General features: G+C 37.9%; 1 protein-coding gene across 1 annotated transcript in view; it reads left to right on the top strand.

The window, feature by feature from the left end:
• Positions 1–17,179, top strand: part of LOC118734235 (paraplegin) — a gene marked incomplete in the record, with an annotated part of 425,846 nt that overhangs the window by 164,103 nt on the left and 244,564 nt on the right. Inside the window, 2 exon segments of the mRNA XM_036463957.1 lie at positions 7,656–7,789; positions 7,845–8,381. Of these exon segments, the coding sequence (XP_036319850.1) occupies positions 7,656–7,789; positions 7,845–8,381 (671 nt within the window).

Here is a 17,179-nt window from a genome sequence, read left to right as displayed (position 1 = left end):
GATAGGTCACCATCAATAGCCTTTGGCTTGGTAAAGAACTCTTCTGAAACAAAAGGTTAGTGAATGCAATCAGTGTGGTTGTCTGGTAAAAGGATTTCTTCGGTGCAAGAAGTGATTGGTAAGCGGCAAAGTTTTGAAATAGAGCGTTTGCATATACCGATCTTTGTACGCAAAGTAACTACCCGAACTAGCTTGTCATTTCCGGGATGTAGCTCTATGATTCTTCCTAACATCCATTGCTGTGGCGGTAAGCGATCATCCTTTATTAAAACCAGTTCGTTGATTTTCAAGTTGGCTTCTTGTTGGCGCCACTTTGGCCGAGATTGGAGATGAGACAACCAGTCAGACGACAACCTTTTCCACAATTGCTGTGTCATACGCTGGAGTGCAAGATAATGAGTACCGATTCCTGGAGTGTTCACAGCTGAATAAGGCGGTGCCAGTAATGCGTCACCAGTCAAAAAGTGTCCAGGTGTTAACACTAATAAGTCATCTGAATCGGCGGTCAATGGGCAAAGGGGCCTCGAGTTGAGGCATGCTTCAATTCGCACAAGCACTGTGGAAAGCTCTTCGTATGTCAGTCTTGTACTGTCGACTGGTCGCTTCAAGTGGTATTTCACCGACTTGACGTTTACCTCCCAGATTCCTCCGAAGTTTGGCGAATACGGTGGGTTGAAATGCCATTTTATATCAAGCGCGGCTAAGGCTGGAACGTCATCCTGTTTAACCGCTTCTGTGAATTTCAGTTGATCCTGCCGCAGCGCCTTATGTGCACCAACGAAATTGGTTCCACAGTCGCTGTAGATGTCATGGAAAATACCACGCCTTCTTATGAAGCGCTGCAATGCGGCCATGGAGCATTCAGTTGACATGCCAGTGACAGCCTCCAAGTGTACGCCTTTGGTTGCTAGGCAAATGAAGACCGCGATATAGCCCTTGTATACGGTGTTCCCTCGATATCGCGATGCCTTCAACTCAATCGCGCCGGTATAGTCCACTCCGGTGGCATAGAAAGGTTTACTAGGTGGGTTTATGTGTTGTAAGGGCAGGTTTCCCATTAGCTGACTTGCAACAACTGGCTTGTTTTTAAAACATATAATGCACTTTCTAACATACTGCTGCACCACCTTCCTGGTGTGTATTATCCAGAATCGCTGGCGAATATACGCTGTTATCAACTGTATACCGCCGTGCAAAGTAATTTGATGAGCGTTTTCCACCACTAAACGAGTGAAATGATGAGATTTCGGCAATAGAATGGGGTGTCTTTTATCATACGATAAGTTTGCTTCTTGTAAGCGACCTCCTACTCGTAATATGTTCTCCTCGTCGAGAAATGGCGTGAAACTGTAAATTTTGCTTCTGTTTGGAAGAGAATTGCTAGATTTTAATGAACCAATATCTTCCTGAAATTCCTCAGCTTGTACGGATCGCACCAGAATAAGCGTGGGCTTAACTTCGGAGGCTGCGGCGTTAGTGTCTTCCACGTTAAAAATATAATTTGGCCATGAAGATTCGGTTTTGCGTAGCCATGTTGGTCCATTCCACCAAATATTCAGATTGCCGAGTTCGGCAACGGTCGTGCCACGTGTTGCACAATCTGCCGGGTTTTCGAGGGTACCAACGTGATGCCACTGCTTCCGTATTGTTAACGTTATGATTTTGCCAACTAGGTTTGCCACGAACGTTTTCCAACGGTCAATGTCCCCACGTATCCAACAAAGGACCACAGTTGCATCTGTCCAGAAGTGCATATGAACGGTTCCCATTCGTATGCGAAGGTTTTGCTTTACCCAAGTGGCTAGTGTTGCTGCTAACCTCGCACCGCATAGTTCCACTCTCGGCATTGTGAGAGGTTTTACTGGAGTTACCTTGCTTTTTGCGGCTAATAAATGGGTGTGAGTTGCGCCATCTGCATACTGCAGCCTTATGTAAGTTCAAGCTGCGTAAGCTGAAGATGAGCCATCGCAAAAGGTATGCAATTCGACAGATGAAATATCTTCAGGAGCGAAGTTGATGTATCTTGGAATCGTTATTCGGTGAATAGTAGCTAAATTTTGCACAATTTTCTGCCAACGGTCACTCAGAGCGGCTGGAAGTGTTTCATCCCACTGCAATCCCGTTGTGTAGCGGTTCGAGCGATCTACCTTTGTTGTCCACACCAGCTTCAATATCATTTTCGCTGATACTATTACCGGAGTGATGAATCCAAGCGAGTCGGGCAATAGTGGAAAGTATAGAACGTTTCGTTGGATTAGAGTCAATATACGATTCATTTTCAAATGGAAAGTATCTGTTGTAGGGGTCCAAAACAGACCAAGTGTCTTAACGGCTTCATTGGCATTGAGTTGAAGTGGCCTTGGATTGGATCGATGCTCTGAGGGTATGGACTGCAAGAGGGCATCATGGTTGCTTGCCCACTTTCGGAGCTCCATGCCAGCTGATAGAAGAGCACCTTTGAGATGTTCACGAATTTTCAACGCCTCTTGTAATGAGTGACTATCTGTTTGGACATCGTCCACGGCGGTAAATGGCGCAGACGCAGTGCCAAAAGTGACTGTTGTCAAACAAAATTCTTGAATGTGACCATTGTCACGTCTCCATAGAATTCGCTGGTATTGAGCATCATCAGGGTGCATACGAATGCAGCGATACATTTTCTGAATGTCTGCTGTAAACACATATTTGTGGGTTCTCCAATTTAATATGACAGCTGATAGGTCATTGAGTAATGGAGGTCCCACACAAAGTAAATCGTTTAGCGATTTGCCGTTTGATGTCTTCGATGAGGCGTCGTAAACAACGCGCAACTTCGTGGAAGAACTTTCCGCCTTTATGACTGCGTGGTGTGGTAGGGCACAAGACGTGAAGGTCGGTTTGCCTGTGGGTGAAATGACTTGATGTTGGTCTTCGGTGGAAAGTGCTGGGGTTATTTGCTGGAGGTTGAAGTAATCCTCAACGGCACTGGAATAACCGTGGCGGAATTCCGAGTTAGCAGTTAGACGACGCTCGAGCTGATAATAGCGATTTAAAGCCATTTGCCTTGATCGACCTAAAGTCTGATTTGGATCAAAAATTTATTTTAAGGGTAATCTTACCATATACGTGCCATCTTCTAGACCGGTATGAGTGCGTTGGAAGAACTCTTCACACCATTGGTCCTCATCAGAGAGTATTCGTTGAAACGGCACTTGTTCAAGCTCGTAAAAAAGCTTTACAAGCTTCTCCAATTCAAGTGTGGAATGACAGCAGCGAAATTGTGTTGATTTTGCGTATGGTTGAGCTATGCTACCGGAGAGAATCCAACCTAGTTGGGTATTTTGTGCGATCGGTTGGCAATGAGAGCCCCGCCGCACTCCTGGTAAAATGATTTGGGCGAATAGATCGGCACCAATAAGCAAATCAACTTTGCTGGATTTGTGGTATGAAGGGTCTGCCAGAGGAAGACCATGCAGATGTGGCCACGATTGAGGCACTATGTTAGTTGTTGGCAAACAGGATGTTATTGAATTTAAAACATAAGCAACCTCGACTAAAGTGCGGAATTTGCTATTCGTAAGTGAGCGCAGATTGAAGCAAACCGTGCCACGGCAATAGTTGCTTGAGTGATTACCCACGCCAAGAATTTCGGTTGCGTTTGGATTTTTCTTTAACCGTAGAGTTTGCACGGTGTTTTCGGAGATTATGGTTCCCTCGGAACCTTGGTCCAATAAAGCTCTCACCACTGTAAACTCACCGGTTTCGACGTTTTGTAACTCGACAAGTGCAGTTGCCAACAACATCTTGCGTTGAGGGCTGCGATTGGTTCGCGATTCTATCTTGGCTATGGTTGCCGAATGGGTGGCGAATACATTTTCGGAATTCGGCCGCAGTGTTGCCGGAGTTGCAGCGTGAGCTTCGTTGGCCGCTTTGTTACCGATGCGAATGCGCAGTTGTAGAAATATGCAATAGACTATGGTGGCGTTTACCACACTGCGAACAATTCCTCGAGCTTGTGCAGTGAGAAATGTTATGGGACTGACTGAGGCAGTTAAAACAAATTTGTTTGTGATTGTCTAAAAAAGATTAACTTTGGTAGGGTTATTGCTAAATTTGGTTTGTGTATGAAACGATTTGGAACGTGGAACGGATTGCTGTGGGCCAAAGGAGTCTGAGGATGCACCTAACTCAGAGCGATTTTCGATGGCGTCTAATGTATGTAGTCGAGTATACAGGAACTCTTCAAGGTCCCTCAAGGTCGGGATCGTTGTTTTATTGCCGAGGTGATGCTCCAACGCTTGATGAGTTTCTTTTGGCAACCTAGTGACAAGGTGATGTACGATCCAAAACTTGCCGTCATCTACAAATATTTGCAGGCATTTTAGATTATTTATACATACATTAGCAGCGTTGAGCATGAACTTGATATCATCTGCCCGCTCCCTTTGCAGCTTCGGTAGGCTATACAAAGCATTCATATTATGTGTGAATAAAATCCGTGGATTATCGTATCGCTGTATGAGCAAATTCCAAGCTATTTTATAATTGGTTTCTGTAAGCGACATTTGATGTAAATCAATGTCGTGATCACTGGGAAGTGCCCCCTTTAGATAATGAAATTTTTGAGTATCATTTAACTCAAGATTGGTATCTATTAACCTATTAAACGCATCGTAAAATTATGGCCAATCGGTAAATTTTCCCGAAAATTTAGGAATCGGCAAATGCGGCATTGAAATCGATGAAATGCTAGATAATCGAGGTGGATTAGGAACGGACTCTACATCATGCCGTGAAGGAAACAACTCTTCATTGCGATCGCTAATTGCGCAATATATTTCCATATATGCTTCGTCGAATGCGGAGTACACTTCATTGGTGCAATATGAATGCTCAGAATCGATGCCGTTTGCAAAAATTTGAGTATGTGTAGTTTGAAATTCTCTTTGTAGCTGTGAGAGCTTTTTTAATCGCAGTTCGAAGTACGTCTTAGTTTTTCGCACGGCTGAATCTTTCTTAAAATTAGAAAATAACCTTTTTATTTCCTCCAGACGATTAATCTGCACCCTTGCCAGGTCCTCACTTGAAATTTGAACTAATGCCATTCTATCCACAAATAAATACACAACCAACTGAAATTGCACCCACTTACCTTATTGTTCCTTGTTTCTGTCGATGCGCTCCGTATGGTTTGCTGGGATTTGGAGAGCCCGTCGATGCTGCGTAAGTTTGGCGGTCGGCAACCGATGTTGTAGTTGTTGTAGAAGTATGTAGTACAAACTGGACTGGTGTTGCTATGTGACTGCTAACTGTGCTCTCTTTATGTTAAACATTGGTCAGGAACTGGCCTGATGCTGGTGTTATGCGTGTACCGATAACTTGGGTTGACTTTCCAGTGCTGAGTTATGTACCGCACTTGTAAGCACCGTTAGAAACAATCACCGGATGATTTTACCTTTGCAAGGTTCTTGACGACTGAGCTGAGTCAGCGCAGGCAGAACTGTGGTCTTAGCGGTAGCAGCGGGCGACTGAGATTGCTCTTATTGTTTGCCCCAAGCTAGCGGTTGTGCCCTTGAACACTAGTGCTGCGGTCACTGTTGTAGGTGCAGAAGTATATACGCAATGCCTTTGACTTATATTAATAGTTTTAGCCTTTTATTTTCGTATGCACAAATGCTTTGTTTGAAGGCATTTAGTTAGTTTTTTTTTTTTATTACTAAGTTCGAATAACCACTTTGACGTTGTACGGATTGTACTCATAGTTCACAATTAATTGGGGAATTTAATCGTGCCCCACGTTGGGCGCCAAATGGTTGTGCGGGATTTACGCATAGATGAATTTCTGATAATTCGGGGGTTCATTTTGTTCCCCAATAACCAATTTCGATTATGAATAAACACTATTAAAACATGTATATTTCAGTATTAAAACGTGTATATTTCTTCCTACTGAACTCGAGCGTTACAATTATTATGAGCTACTGACTGGACAAAAAATGTACGAACATAACCAAAGGCTTCTTTCTCAGTTCTCTTTAACAGAATATATAAGCAATCTATTAGTGCATATATGTGCATGTGTGTACGTAAGTATATGTTTAAATAAATATAAATGTGCAGCGGTAAAACATAGAAGCAGTCTTTCCCAAGTTTGTCCACTTGCAATTTTCTTAATTTACTCGAAATTTTTTTACGAGTCAAACGGACGGTTAAAAGCACCCGCAACTTTTTTTTGTGTTCCGGTGCCATTATTCCGTGAGTCGCAAATATCGGCACATTCCGAACGAAAAATAACACTGAAATTGGCACAACGTCGAAACCGGTTTGTCTCCAAACCAAATTTGACAAGGGATGATGGAAAATCGTTCCACATTACATCATACTCCTACCCTGTCGGAAACACCAACAACGAAAATAAGAATAACGGCACATGCAACAATTAATTGTAAGAAAAATATTTTCTAATAAAAAAAATTAGTATAATTGCCAATAGCATTTTCAATCTTGATAATTTGTCAAGAAAATAGATTTAAACTTCTGTGCTAGAACTGGGAGTTCTTGATAAATAATAAAAAATTTACAAATTATAAAAATATTGAATTTATTTAGTCACAGAAACGGTCTTTAAGTATATACACATTTGTTATGAAATATAACAGTTTTATTCAGTATATTCTTTTCTTAGTGACTTTCTAGTTTTTACCACGGTCAATGGGAACTGCGTTGTCACCCAGTAAAAGTTCTGGACGGGCATGATTGAAATGCTAAAACCTTGCCGTCGAACATAAATGCCGACACTAATTTGCGCAAGCTGTAAAGTTTTTAACGGTACATAATACAATAGGGGTATTCACGAACTCTTGCACGTTGCACGGATTGCACGAAATACAAAAATACTCTTCAAAATCGGAAAAGTACGAGTGCTCCCTGTTGCAAAGTGGTAGCATGCACAGGTAGCAAGCAGCGAAATTTTGTATCAAATACAATAACAAGATACAGCAAAAAAAATTAAGTGAGCGAGATTAGAGGAATGAGATAAATATGTTGCAGTTCCAACAACAAAACAGCTAGCACAGAGTCGCATTTATCTTGCTATGCTCTTTTGCAAAATAAGTGCATGGGTCTAGACGTTGCATACTTTGCAGCGATAGGAAATGCTGTTTCCCATGTGGTTGTGTGTTTGCAAGTTATGCGATCAGTGCTACGTGCGTGCAAAGTTGCAGTACATACCGACGGACTTTCATTTAAGTCTGTGTGCTATCCAATTTAAATTATTGCGTTCTCCTTATATTGCTTCTATAAGAAATATTTTCTGTAGGTTTCTTTACGATAAATTTTTCCAAAAACACAAAATTTCTCTCGAAAGGAATACTCCTGGATTACTCGCTTAGGAAACATCGCTTTTTGCTCCTAAATGAGTAAGAAGGGAGTACAAAACCGACCATTTCGCTTATTGCTCCCAAATTATGCCTTAGGGAGCATTCTTTAATTGCTCGCTTAGGAGTCGGAAGCGTGCGACTATTCGAATATCAAAAGCCGATTAATAACCGGTCGAACGAATACTGTCCGAATATTTGCTTAATGACCGATTATTCGAATAAATTTAAGAGTCCTAATATATGCATATAAATAAATATAATAACATACATATGTGTAATTAAAATGAAACATTTCAGGGGTGGCAGTTACTTACGATAGACAAAGTGATATTACTGGTCGTGTTTTGGTGCTAATTTTATTCTTCGCTTTACTTATGTCAGTTGCATCCAGAATGAAAGGTGTTAGAAGTCCCATTAGTATGGACTCTTTTGTAAGTATTTTATGTAGAATTCGATGAACTTAAAAATTACTCTATTTATGAACAGTCTCAAATGGGTAGAGCAAAATTTACCCTAGTTGATCCATTTGATGGCGGAAAAGGAGTACTTTTCAAAGATGTTGCGGGACTGCAGGAGGCGAAACAGGAAGTTAAAGAATTCGTTGATTATTTGAAAGAACCCGAAAAGTACCAAAAGTTGGGAGCAAAAGTACCTAAGGGAGCACTGCTCTTGGGACCACCGGGCTGTGGAAAAACTTTGTTGGCAAAAGCTGTGGCCACAGAGGCCCAAGTACCTTTCCTAAGTATGAATGGATCGGAGTTTATAGAAATGATCGGAGGCCTTGGAGCCGCTCGAGTACGAGATCTTTTTCAAGAAGGTAACAAACGTGCTCCTTGCATAATATATATAGATGAAATTGACGCAATCGGGCGACAAAGATCGGGAACAGAAAACATAAGCCAAGGAGGTTCCGGTGAACTAGAACAAACCCTTAATCAGCTTTTAGTGGAAATGGATGGTATGGCCTCTAAACAAGGAGTTCTTATGGTTGCGAGTACTAATAGAGCTGATATATTGGATAAGGTAAGAAGATGAGAGTAAGGCACTCCCCAAATTAGGTTAGCAGTTTATTTCATCCTTTCGGGATGCTACTGTGTGAAGCTTTTGCGCCCTGACATTCTACGAGTACATATATCGTCGATGGTTTTGCAAAACCGCCTATCTTACGGCACTCAAATTTTACATGAGAGCGAAAAAACGGTTTATTCTTTGAAGGCATTGCCTTGATAGGCGGAATTTTCTCTAGCTATTATTTTACAAATCTGTTGTTTTAATAAGGATTTAACGATTTTTATGCATAAATCTCGATGTCTGGATTTAAGGGTCACCAAATCTCATTTTCGCCACCACGGCGATTTAGGCGGTTTTGCAACTGGTCGATGGGTGGTTTTGCAAAAACATCGACGATATATATTGGGGCGTATTCTTGTTTCCGTACGAACCAAAATCATGAAATTTTTCTATCATTTTCTATACAAAAATTTCAAATTTTCGATTCGTACGAAAACAAGAATACGCGTCATTATTTCAATGAAACTCTGTAAATAACGATTCACAATCATGTTTTCGCCGCATCATTAAAGCAACATAAATCGAAGCTCCCAACATTATCGGGCGCTAGGCGTTTTCAAAACATCTCTTGTTTACATTTTTGTTTTGTGAAATAAAAATTTTATGGGATTATTTGTTACTTTAATATCATGAGGTACGTGTTTATTAACTTATGCATGACGTACAGTCATATTGTATTCGTTTCGGCATGACGAAGCGATCCCTGCAGGGAAACCCCGTACTAGTGAACCAAATTTCTAGTTCCGTACTAGATCTTTATCGCCAGAAACGAACCAGTCCGGTAGTAACTAGATACTTAAAAAAAATATATTTTATTTTATTTGCTAAACTACATATCGCTAGTGAAAAGTTGCTGCTAACTACAATTTATCTAAAATATTATATTTTGATATCTTAATTGACGAATTTAGAACAAGCTCGGCACTAGAGAAAAAGGGATTCAGAACGAAATATATCTCATCTGTCGAGTTTACAACTATTTAGTTTGGAACAGTCGAAAAAGGAATGCAGCGGGGGGCTTTTTTACTTTAAATAGATATTTCTTTGGCGGTTTTTTCGTTCATATACGCTTTCCTTTTGCACTGAAAAATAGTGAAACCAGAGAACCTAAATAACTGTTATGATTTCTTTTGGAGGTGGAAAACGTTGGTCATAGGACAGTAAAAAAAATTTATGTTACTTCATATGTAAGAGTTATTCCCAAAACTAAAAGTTGTTCGTTGGTCATATCTTTTATTTTCGATTTTTTTTGCTGAAATTTTTGAAGCTGATTTACATAGTGAAGACCAATAAATTAGGGATTTAAAGTCATACCATCGTAATCCCTGATTAATTCTCTACAATAACCAAATTTTTCAACTTTGGTTCTAAAATTGCCACCCCCATTTTTAGAAAATTTTTTGATTAAAGACTCATTCTGGTAAAAGTTAGTGTATTGAATCTCTATATATAAATCTGAAAGTCTGTACGGGGTCTGAGCATCACGAATAACGCGAAAATGGATACCGTTCTATATTTTGCCCACAGAACGGTAATAGGCATAGTTTTCTTCACAACAAATTTTAAAATTGCAATACCTGTTTTACAACAACAGCCGTTTTCGTTGTTCGAACTTAACTCAAAAACTACTGGATACAGCTCAGTCAAATTGTCGGAGGTTATACCTTACATATATGGTCCTATTATAGGCTACTAGAAAACACGCTGGTGGCGCTGGAGTAGAATTACTTATAAAAGTCGTATTTATAAACCGATTTCGTTGAAATTCGCAACGTGAACTATGGAAAAATGGACCCGCTGGAGTTTAGGTATTTAGAAAATCCGTATTTTTTATAAAATCTGATTGAAATTCATATTGCGTATTCATTTCATTACAAGCAATGGTTTTGCAGAAAAGGGACCCAATGGACAGCCGGTTCTACCTACCGGAACGACTCGGGTTTTACCCGACCAAGGGCTGTTGTTTCGGCGATCTAACCCCGTTTAGGTCGGCGAAGTATCTCAGAAGTTGGGCTACATTCGCTACGTTTTCTTCTCTTCAGGGCTGGCATCGAGTCAAACCCAGGGCCAGAAACCTACACCTGCTGTGTATGCCATAGACGACTACACCACAACTCCACCTCAGTCAAGTGCAATGCTTGCGAGGGGTGGAGTCACCTCAGAGTCTGCTGAGGACTACGTACACATCGGCACTGGACCACGTCTTTTGTGGCACCCTGCTGCTCAAACAGAGCAGCCTCCACGGCTAACCCCAGTCCACCTGAATAGTCCCACACAAACACCACAGCACAACAACATAACACAATAGACCACACCACAACTGCTACAGACCACAGAACACACACAACCGCACCACCACCCATACGCCGCCGCCAACAACTCCTGGTTCCTCCTACAATCTGCACGGTATGTCAGACCAGGATATTCCGTAATGTGACATCAGTCAAGTGCAACACCTGCCTTGGCTGGTGCCACTTTAGGGCATGCTCAGGTCTGCGCACCACGCGAGATTGGTGTATCGAATGAAACAATTCATTTATGTTTTAATTGTATTGAATTTATTTTACTGAGCAACTCAATGTCGCTTTGTAGGTTCTTTTACAATTGAATTCTTAGCCTAACATATTGGGGTATTTATGGGGAATAATTGCTGCATAAGCATAAATAATATTGAGCTTAAAGTTAGTTTGTTTGACGGTTTGGCACGTGTGCCTGACAATGCGTGAGTTCTATATTCAAAATATTCAAACAACTGAAATATGAAACCCTTGTTGTTATGAATAAATTAAATAATTATAAACGTTAAGCATGGTCGACTTTCAGTTACACTACACCTCCTTTTTTAAAAGAATGCTCATACAGAGTTTATTGTATGAACATTCCTATTTAGCAAGTAATTAAATATAATAATAGTTTATAAATTTATTTAAACTTAAAAAAAATTGTTTTAATGATTATATATCTTAATTCTATTTTTATGTACAATTTGGGTTTTTCCCGTTTTCTTATCACTTATAGTTACATTATTTTTAAAATCTATATTATTAATTTTAAATGGTCCTTTGTATTGTGGGTCCAATTTGTGCCCTGATTCGTTTTTTAGCAAAACTAAGTCACCTATTTTAAAGTTATAATCTAAAACATTTTTATCAAAATAAGATTTTTGTACTATCTTAGCTTGTTCTATCATATCCCTTGCTCTTTTATGAGATATTTCTAACCTAAATCTAATTTCCTTAGCGTAATTATCTAAATTATAAAGTGGGTTTATTTTGTCAACCTGATCAAATTGTTGAAACCCATTTGGAAGTTTTCCAAAAACTAACTCGTATGGACAATAGTCATGTACAGTTGATGGTGTTGTATTAAATCAGTATGTAAAATACTTAAGCCACTCATCCCAATCACTTTTGTCTATCGATACATATGACCTTACATATTGGTTAAACGCTTTATGTGATTTCTCGACCGTCCCTAACGTCTGGTGGTGGTGGGCGGTTGATGTTAGTTTTTCTATATTTAAAAGTTTGCATATTTCTTCTAAAAGTGAATTTTTATATTCCGTGCCCATGTCCGATATGAACGTCTTCATAGGACCGTAGACGAGAATAAAATTATCAAAAATTGCCTTAGCTATAGTTTTTGCATTTTTATCTTTAGTTGGTATTGTCACTAAATATTTAGTCATGTCGCATATTATCGTGACTGCGTATGCATTTCCATTTTCTGACAATGGTAGCGGGCCGATTGTGTCAACGAATATTGTATCAAATGCCTTGTTTGGTGTTGGCGTCAAAGTCATTGGACTTTTTATATGTTTTGTGACTTTGGTTATTTGACACTTATGACAATTCTTAACATATTTCGTGATTGTTTTAGTCATGTGTTTCCAGTAATAGTATCTTTATTTTATTCAAGGTTCTTGAAATGCCACAATGACCTCCTTCTGTCGGGTCATCATGATATCTTTTTAATATACTTTCAATTGTTTTTGCATCTTTATAATTTATTTGGGTCACCCCATTCAGTAGCGCTACTTTCATTTTAATTAATTTCTTATTGCCCATTTCTTTAAATTCATTTATAGAGACAAATTCGAAAATTTTCTCACTAGGTGCCACTTGTAATTTGTCAATTGAATGCTTATCGGCCACATCATCGAGTCTAGAGAAAAATTGACCTAAGTCAAATTTCCCTTTAACAAACAAATCATTGATTTGTATATATGTTTTAATAGATTTACCCCGTTTGATATAGCATGTCTTGGGTGTAATCTTTAATTTATAGTATTTTCTCACGTCAGTGTTATTAATAGGTACATATATACTGGGCTTATCATATGTATTAGATTGATGCGTTTTAATTGTGTTTTGATTAAGAGAACTTTTGTTTGTCATAGATCTTGTTTGCATTTTGTATAAAGTGTTATTTTTAACATTTATATCTTTTAAATCGTCAATTGTAATGCGTGATAATGCATCCGCAACATAGTTGTCTTTTCCCCTAAGGTACTCTACCACAAAGTCATATTCTTCAAGATCAAGTCTCATTCTAGTTAGTTTTGAGCTAGGGTTTTTCATTGAAAATAGGTAAGATAGTGGCCTATGATCTGATCTTACCAGAAAATTTGTTCCGTAAATGTATGGTTTAAAATATGTTATTGCCCAATGTATGGCTGTTAATTCTTGTTCAATTGTTGACTTATTGCTTTCTCCTTTTGTGAAAGTTCTAGATGCATATGCCACCGGCAATTGTTTTCCCTCATATTCTTGTGTTAGTACAGCACCACATGCGTGTTTGCTTGCGTCAGTAGTTATACAAAATTGTTTGCTGAAATCTGGGTACTGTAACAATGTAGGACTTATCAATGCCTTTTTAAGGTGTTGGAAAGCATTATTACATTCTAGTGTCCACTGAAAAGGTACTCCTTTCTTTGACAATCTAGTGAGATGTCTTGAGTATTCAGAGAAATTTTTTATAAACATCCTGTAGTAGTTACAGAATGCTACAAATCTTTTCGCACTATCTGCATCTGTAGGTATAGGGTAATTTTTAATTACTGAAAATTTTTTGTCGTCGGGGAGTATGCCTTTGTCAGTGCACTTATGTCCTAAATAAGTCACCTCGCGCATAAAAAATGAACATTTTTCAGGATGTAATTTTAAGTTGTGCTTGCGACATAGTTCAAAAACATCCGATAGGTTTGATAGCATGTGTTTCTCAGAGCAACTCAGGACTACCAGGTCGTCCATATAGAGAAATGCTTGTTCTGGTTTTAAACCGCTAAACGCAATTGTCATCATTCTTTGAAATGAATTAGGGGCAATTTTTAATCCGTATGGGAGTCTAGAAAACCTGTAGGATCCATTATTTGTAGAAAAGGATGTCAGGTCTCGTGAATTTGTTTCTAGTGGTATTTGATGGAATCCTGACATAAGATCCAAACAAGAAAAATATTTAGCTCGACCTAATTGGTCTAGGATGTCATCTATTCTTGGCAGTGGGAATTTATCCGCTATTAATTTTTTGTTAATCTGCCTGTAATCTATTACTAACCTCCATCTTTTTTCAATTGAATTTGGAAGTGATTTTTTCTGAACTAATAAAATAGGACTATTATATTCGGAATATGATGGCTCTATTATTCCATCTTTTAACATTTTTGAGACTTGTCTTTCAATTTCTTCTTTGTGTGTGTGTGGTATACGGTAGTTCTTAATGTATACTGGGTCTGTATCTTTTGTCCTTAACTTTTGTGTGTAAAAATTGTTTGATGTGATTGCTTCTGTTTCTAATCCAAAAATATCGCTGTACCTAGAACATAATTCCGTTAACGTTTTTTCAAATAGTTTTGGAAAATTTTTCTTTAGTGTATCTAAAATTTTATTTTTTCTTTCTGTTTTGTTTTGATCACTTGAAATTATGTTATAGTCAGTGAGATTTTCTGATTGAATTCTGTTTAGTTTTACCGTTACTGGTCTGTCATTTGTGTTAAGAATTCGTATGAATGCATTTTCAGATTTTACCAAGGTACTTGCAATCAATATACCTGTTTGTATTTCTTGATTAGGTATCAGTACTTCTTGAAAAGGAGTAGAAAGTTTCACCCTTCTTATAACTTCTGACATAGCTGGGAGTGTTATGTCATCGTTACAAGTAGTTATAATTGGTATTTCAATGTGCATTTGGAATTTTTCTGGTCTGAGGGTTAGGAAATCTTGATTCTCATTGAATTCAAGTAGACAATTGTATTTTTTCATAAAGTCCATTCCAATAATGCCATCACACGGTATTGGGAAATCGTTTTGTACTACATGAAACTCGTCTGGTATTAAGTAATTTTTAAACTTTAAATCGAAAAATGTTGTGCCTATTGAATTGATTTTTCCTTGTCCAATGCCTTGTAGTGTTGTAATGTGTTTTTTGTTTATGTGTTTAAGTGTATCTTGGTCATGTTTAATTATGGAAATGTCTGCTCCTGTGTCAACTAGTAGTGTTATGGCGGTGTTAGTGTGAGCAATTCTGACTTGTATGTAAATGCTAAAGTTAAGGTTAAGATTGTATATTTTGTAGTCCGAGTTTATCTTAGGGGAATGTCCGGGTTTTCCGAACTATTGTTGTCTGTTTGGGTCATTCTAATATTCCTTGTATTACCTCGGTAGGTATTTCTGTTTTGACCTCTATTATTATAGTTATTTCCACTATAATTGCTGTTTTGGCCATTGTGGTTTCTTTGAACATTGGTTCTATTTTGAAACCTTCTTCCAAAATTTCTATTGTTTTGGAATCTGTTGCCAAATTGTCTTTGTCGGTAGTGCAAAATGGTATTTTGTTGGCCTGTAGCTTCTGTACAACTTCCAACAAATTTGCTTATTACTTCATTCATGTCAGTAAACTGACCTGCTTCCATAATAAGTTTGACTTTTTCTAATGTGCAATTTTTAGTTATTGCCCTTACGGCTGCTTGTGTCGCATATTTACTTGCCAAATTTAAGTTTATGCCGTCATTTATATATGCATTTTCTAATGATTTTGTTAGTGTTTCTCTTTCATTGCAGTAATTTGTAGCAGTTTTGCTACTTTGTCTTATATTCATAAGTTTTGCAGTCACTACTTCTACTGACTCACCTTTTACGGTGGTGCGTAGTTTGGTACTGATTTCCGCAATTGTATTTTCATTGTCAATTAAATTTCTCGAATTTCCTTTAAGTTTAGTCTTAATTAAGGAAATGGCTATTGCCTCATGTTCGCCTTTTATCGCATCAACCAGAGTTAGTGCGTCAAGGAATGAACGTAAATTTTCTGATTTGCCATCAAAATCAGGTATAAGCTTTGTTGCTGTATTTATAAATTCTACTACTGTCTGTGTCATTGTGGGAGTTTGTATAATTTCTTGTAGTGGTGTAAATGATATTTCCTCGTGTAGTGACGTTGGGATATCTATTGTAATTCCTTTTCTTGAGGCTACCGTTATGAGTTTTTCCCTAATGTCAAGAAAGAATGTTTCAGCTGCTACTTTATGACCTTGTGTAAGTCTATTATAGTTGACATTTAGAAAAACTCCAAGTTTTTCAAGTGTGCTGACTAGGTTATTGATATGTTTATTAAGTGTCTCTGTCTTTATTTCCCTGTCGTTGTTTAGGCACTTATGTGTTTTCAAAAATTCCTCTCTAATTTGTCTAGCTTTAATTAATATTTGGTTCCAGTCCATTACCTTTGGTTGAACCTTTTATTGTAACAGTGGGTAATAAATTTGTTAGACTTGGTCTAAATCATTGCTTCTACTGGCTGTATATATTTTTTTTAAGCACCTATTGTGCATTCTATACAATTTAAAGCAAATATTTGCTGCTAAAAGGGCTACTATTACAAATAACAAGATGGTTATAACTTCCAAGTCGGGGGCCGTTACGTCAACTTTGTTGATAACATTTGCAGTAGAGTCTACTGTTTTTACGTCTAATAGACCCATTTTAGGCCAAGTTTGTAGTATTTGTATTGGTATGTCCAGTTTTAAATTTTTCTAATTGTCTCCTATCATATAAGTTTTTTAAAAATTTTATGTAACTATAACCCTCTTTTTTTTAATTAATTCTTATTTTAGTAAATTTTTAATTAACATTTATTTATTTTTATTGATAAAATTTTGGCTTAATATTTAAAAAAAAAGTCATAAAAATTTTTTTTTTTTTTAAAAAGTAAGATTGAAAGTAACTTAAGAAATGTATTGTATATGTATATAAAAAAAAAATATTTTTTGCCACGAGCGAAAATTCGCTTACGGGCCCTATGAGTGCGGATTGACGCACATCAGTTTTTGTTTGCTTATAATATAATTTATATTTTTTATTATTTTTTTTTTTAATTTTGCTTTCTATTTACTAAATACTGCTCCATCAGGAATTCTACCTCTGAGATTCTACTCCATATTTTAGTTGCTGCATCCCATGGTGGTGGCGGCCTTGTATTAACTGTTCTTAGTAGGATTGCCTTCTCCCGTTTTAGTTTTTGCATGTAACCTCCTCTTCTTTTTGGCTTTTGTGCTTTTGGAATGGTAATTTCATCTGTTGTCTTTCTGCTGGTTCTTTTTCTATATTCCTCGAGAGTTATTGGTTGTGGTCCTTCCTTCATCACGTAGCTGACGGATCTTTGTGGCTGATCCACGTCAGGACAAATTAGTTTTAAGCTGACTGTCCGTCAGGCTTTTTTGTTTGATGATTGATTGATCTTTTTTTTTTTTTTTTTTTTTT

Source organism: Rhagoletis pomonella, unplaced genomic scaffold (assembly GCF_013731165.1).
Source record: "Rhagoletis pomonella isolate Grant_MI unplaced genomic scaffold, Rhpom_1.0 Rhpom_scaffold_00002, whole genome shotgun sequence".
Classification (NCBI taxonomy): Eukaryota; Metazoa; Arthropoda; class Insecta; order Diptera; family Tephritidae; genus Rhagoletis; species Rhagoletis pomonella.
This window is presented reverse-complemented; position numbering and strand designations above follow the sequence as displayed.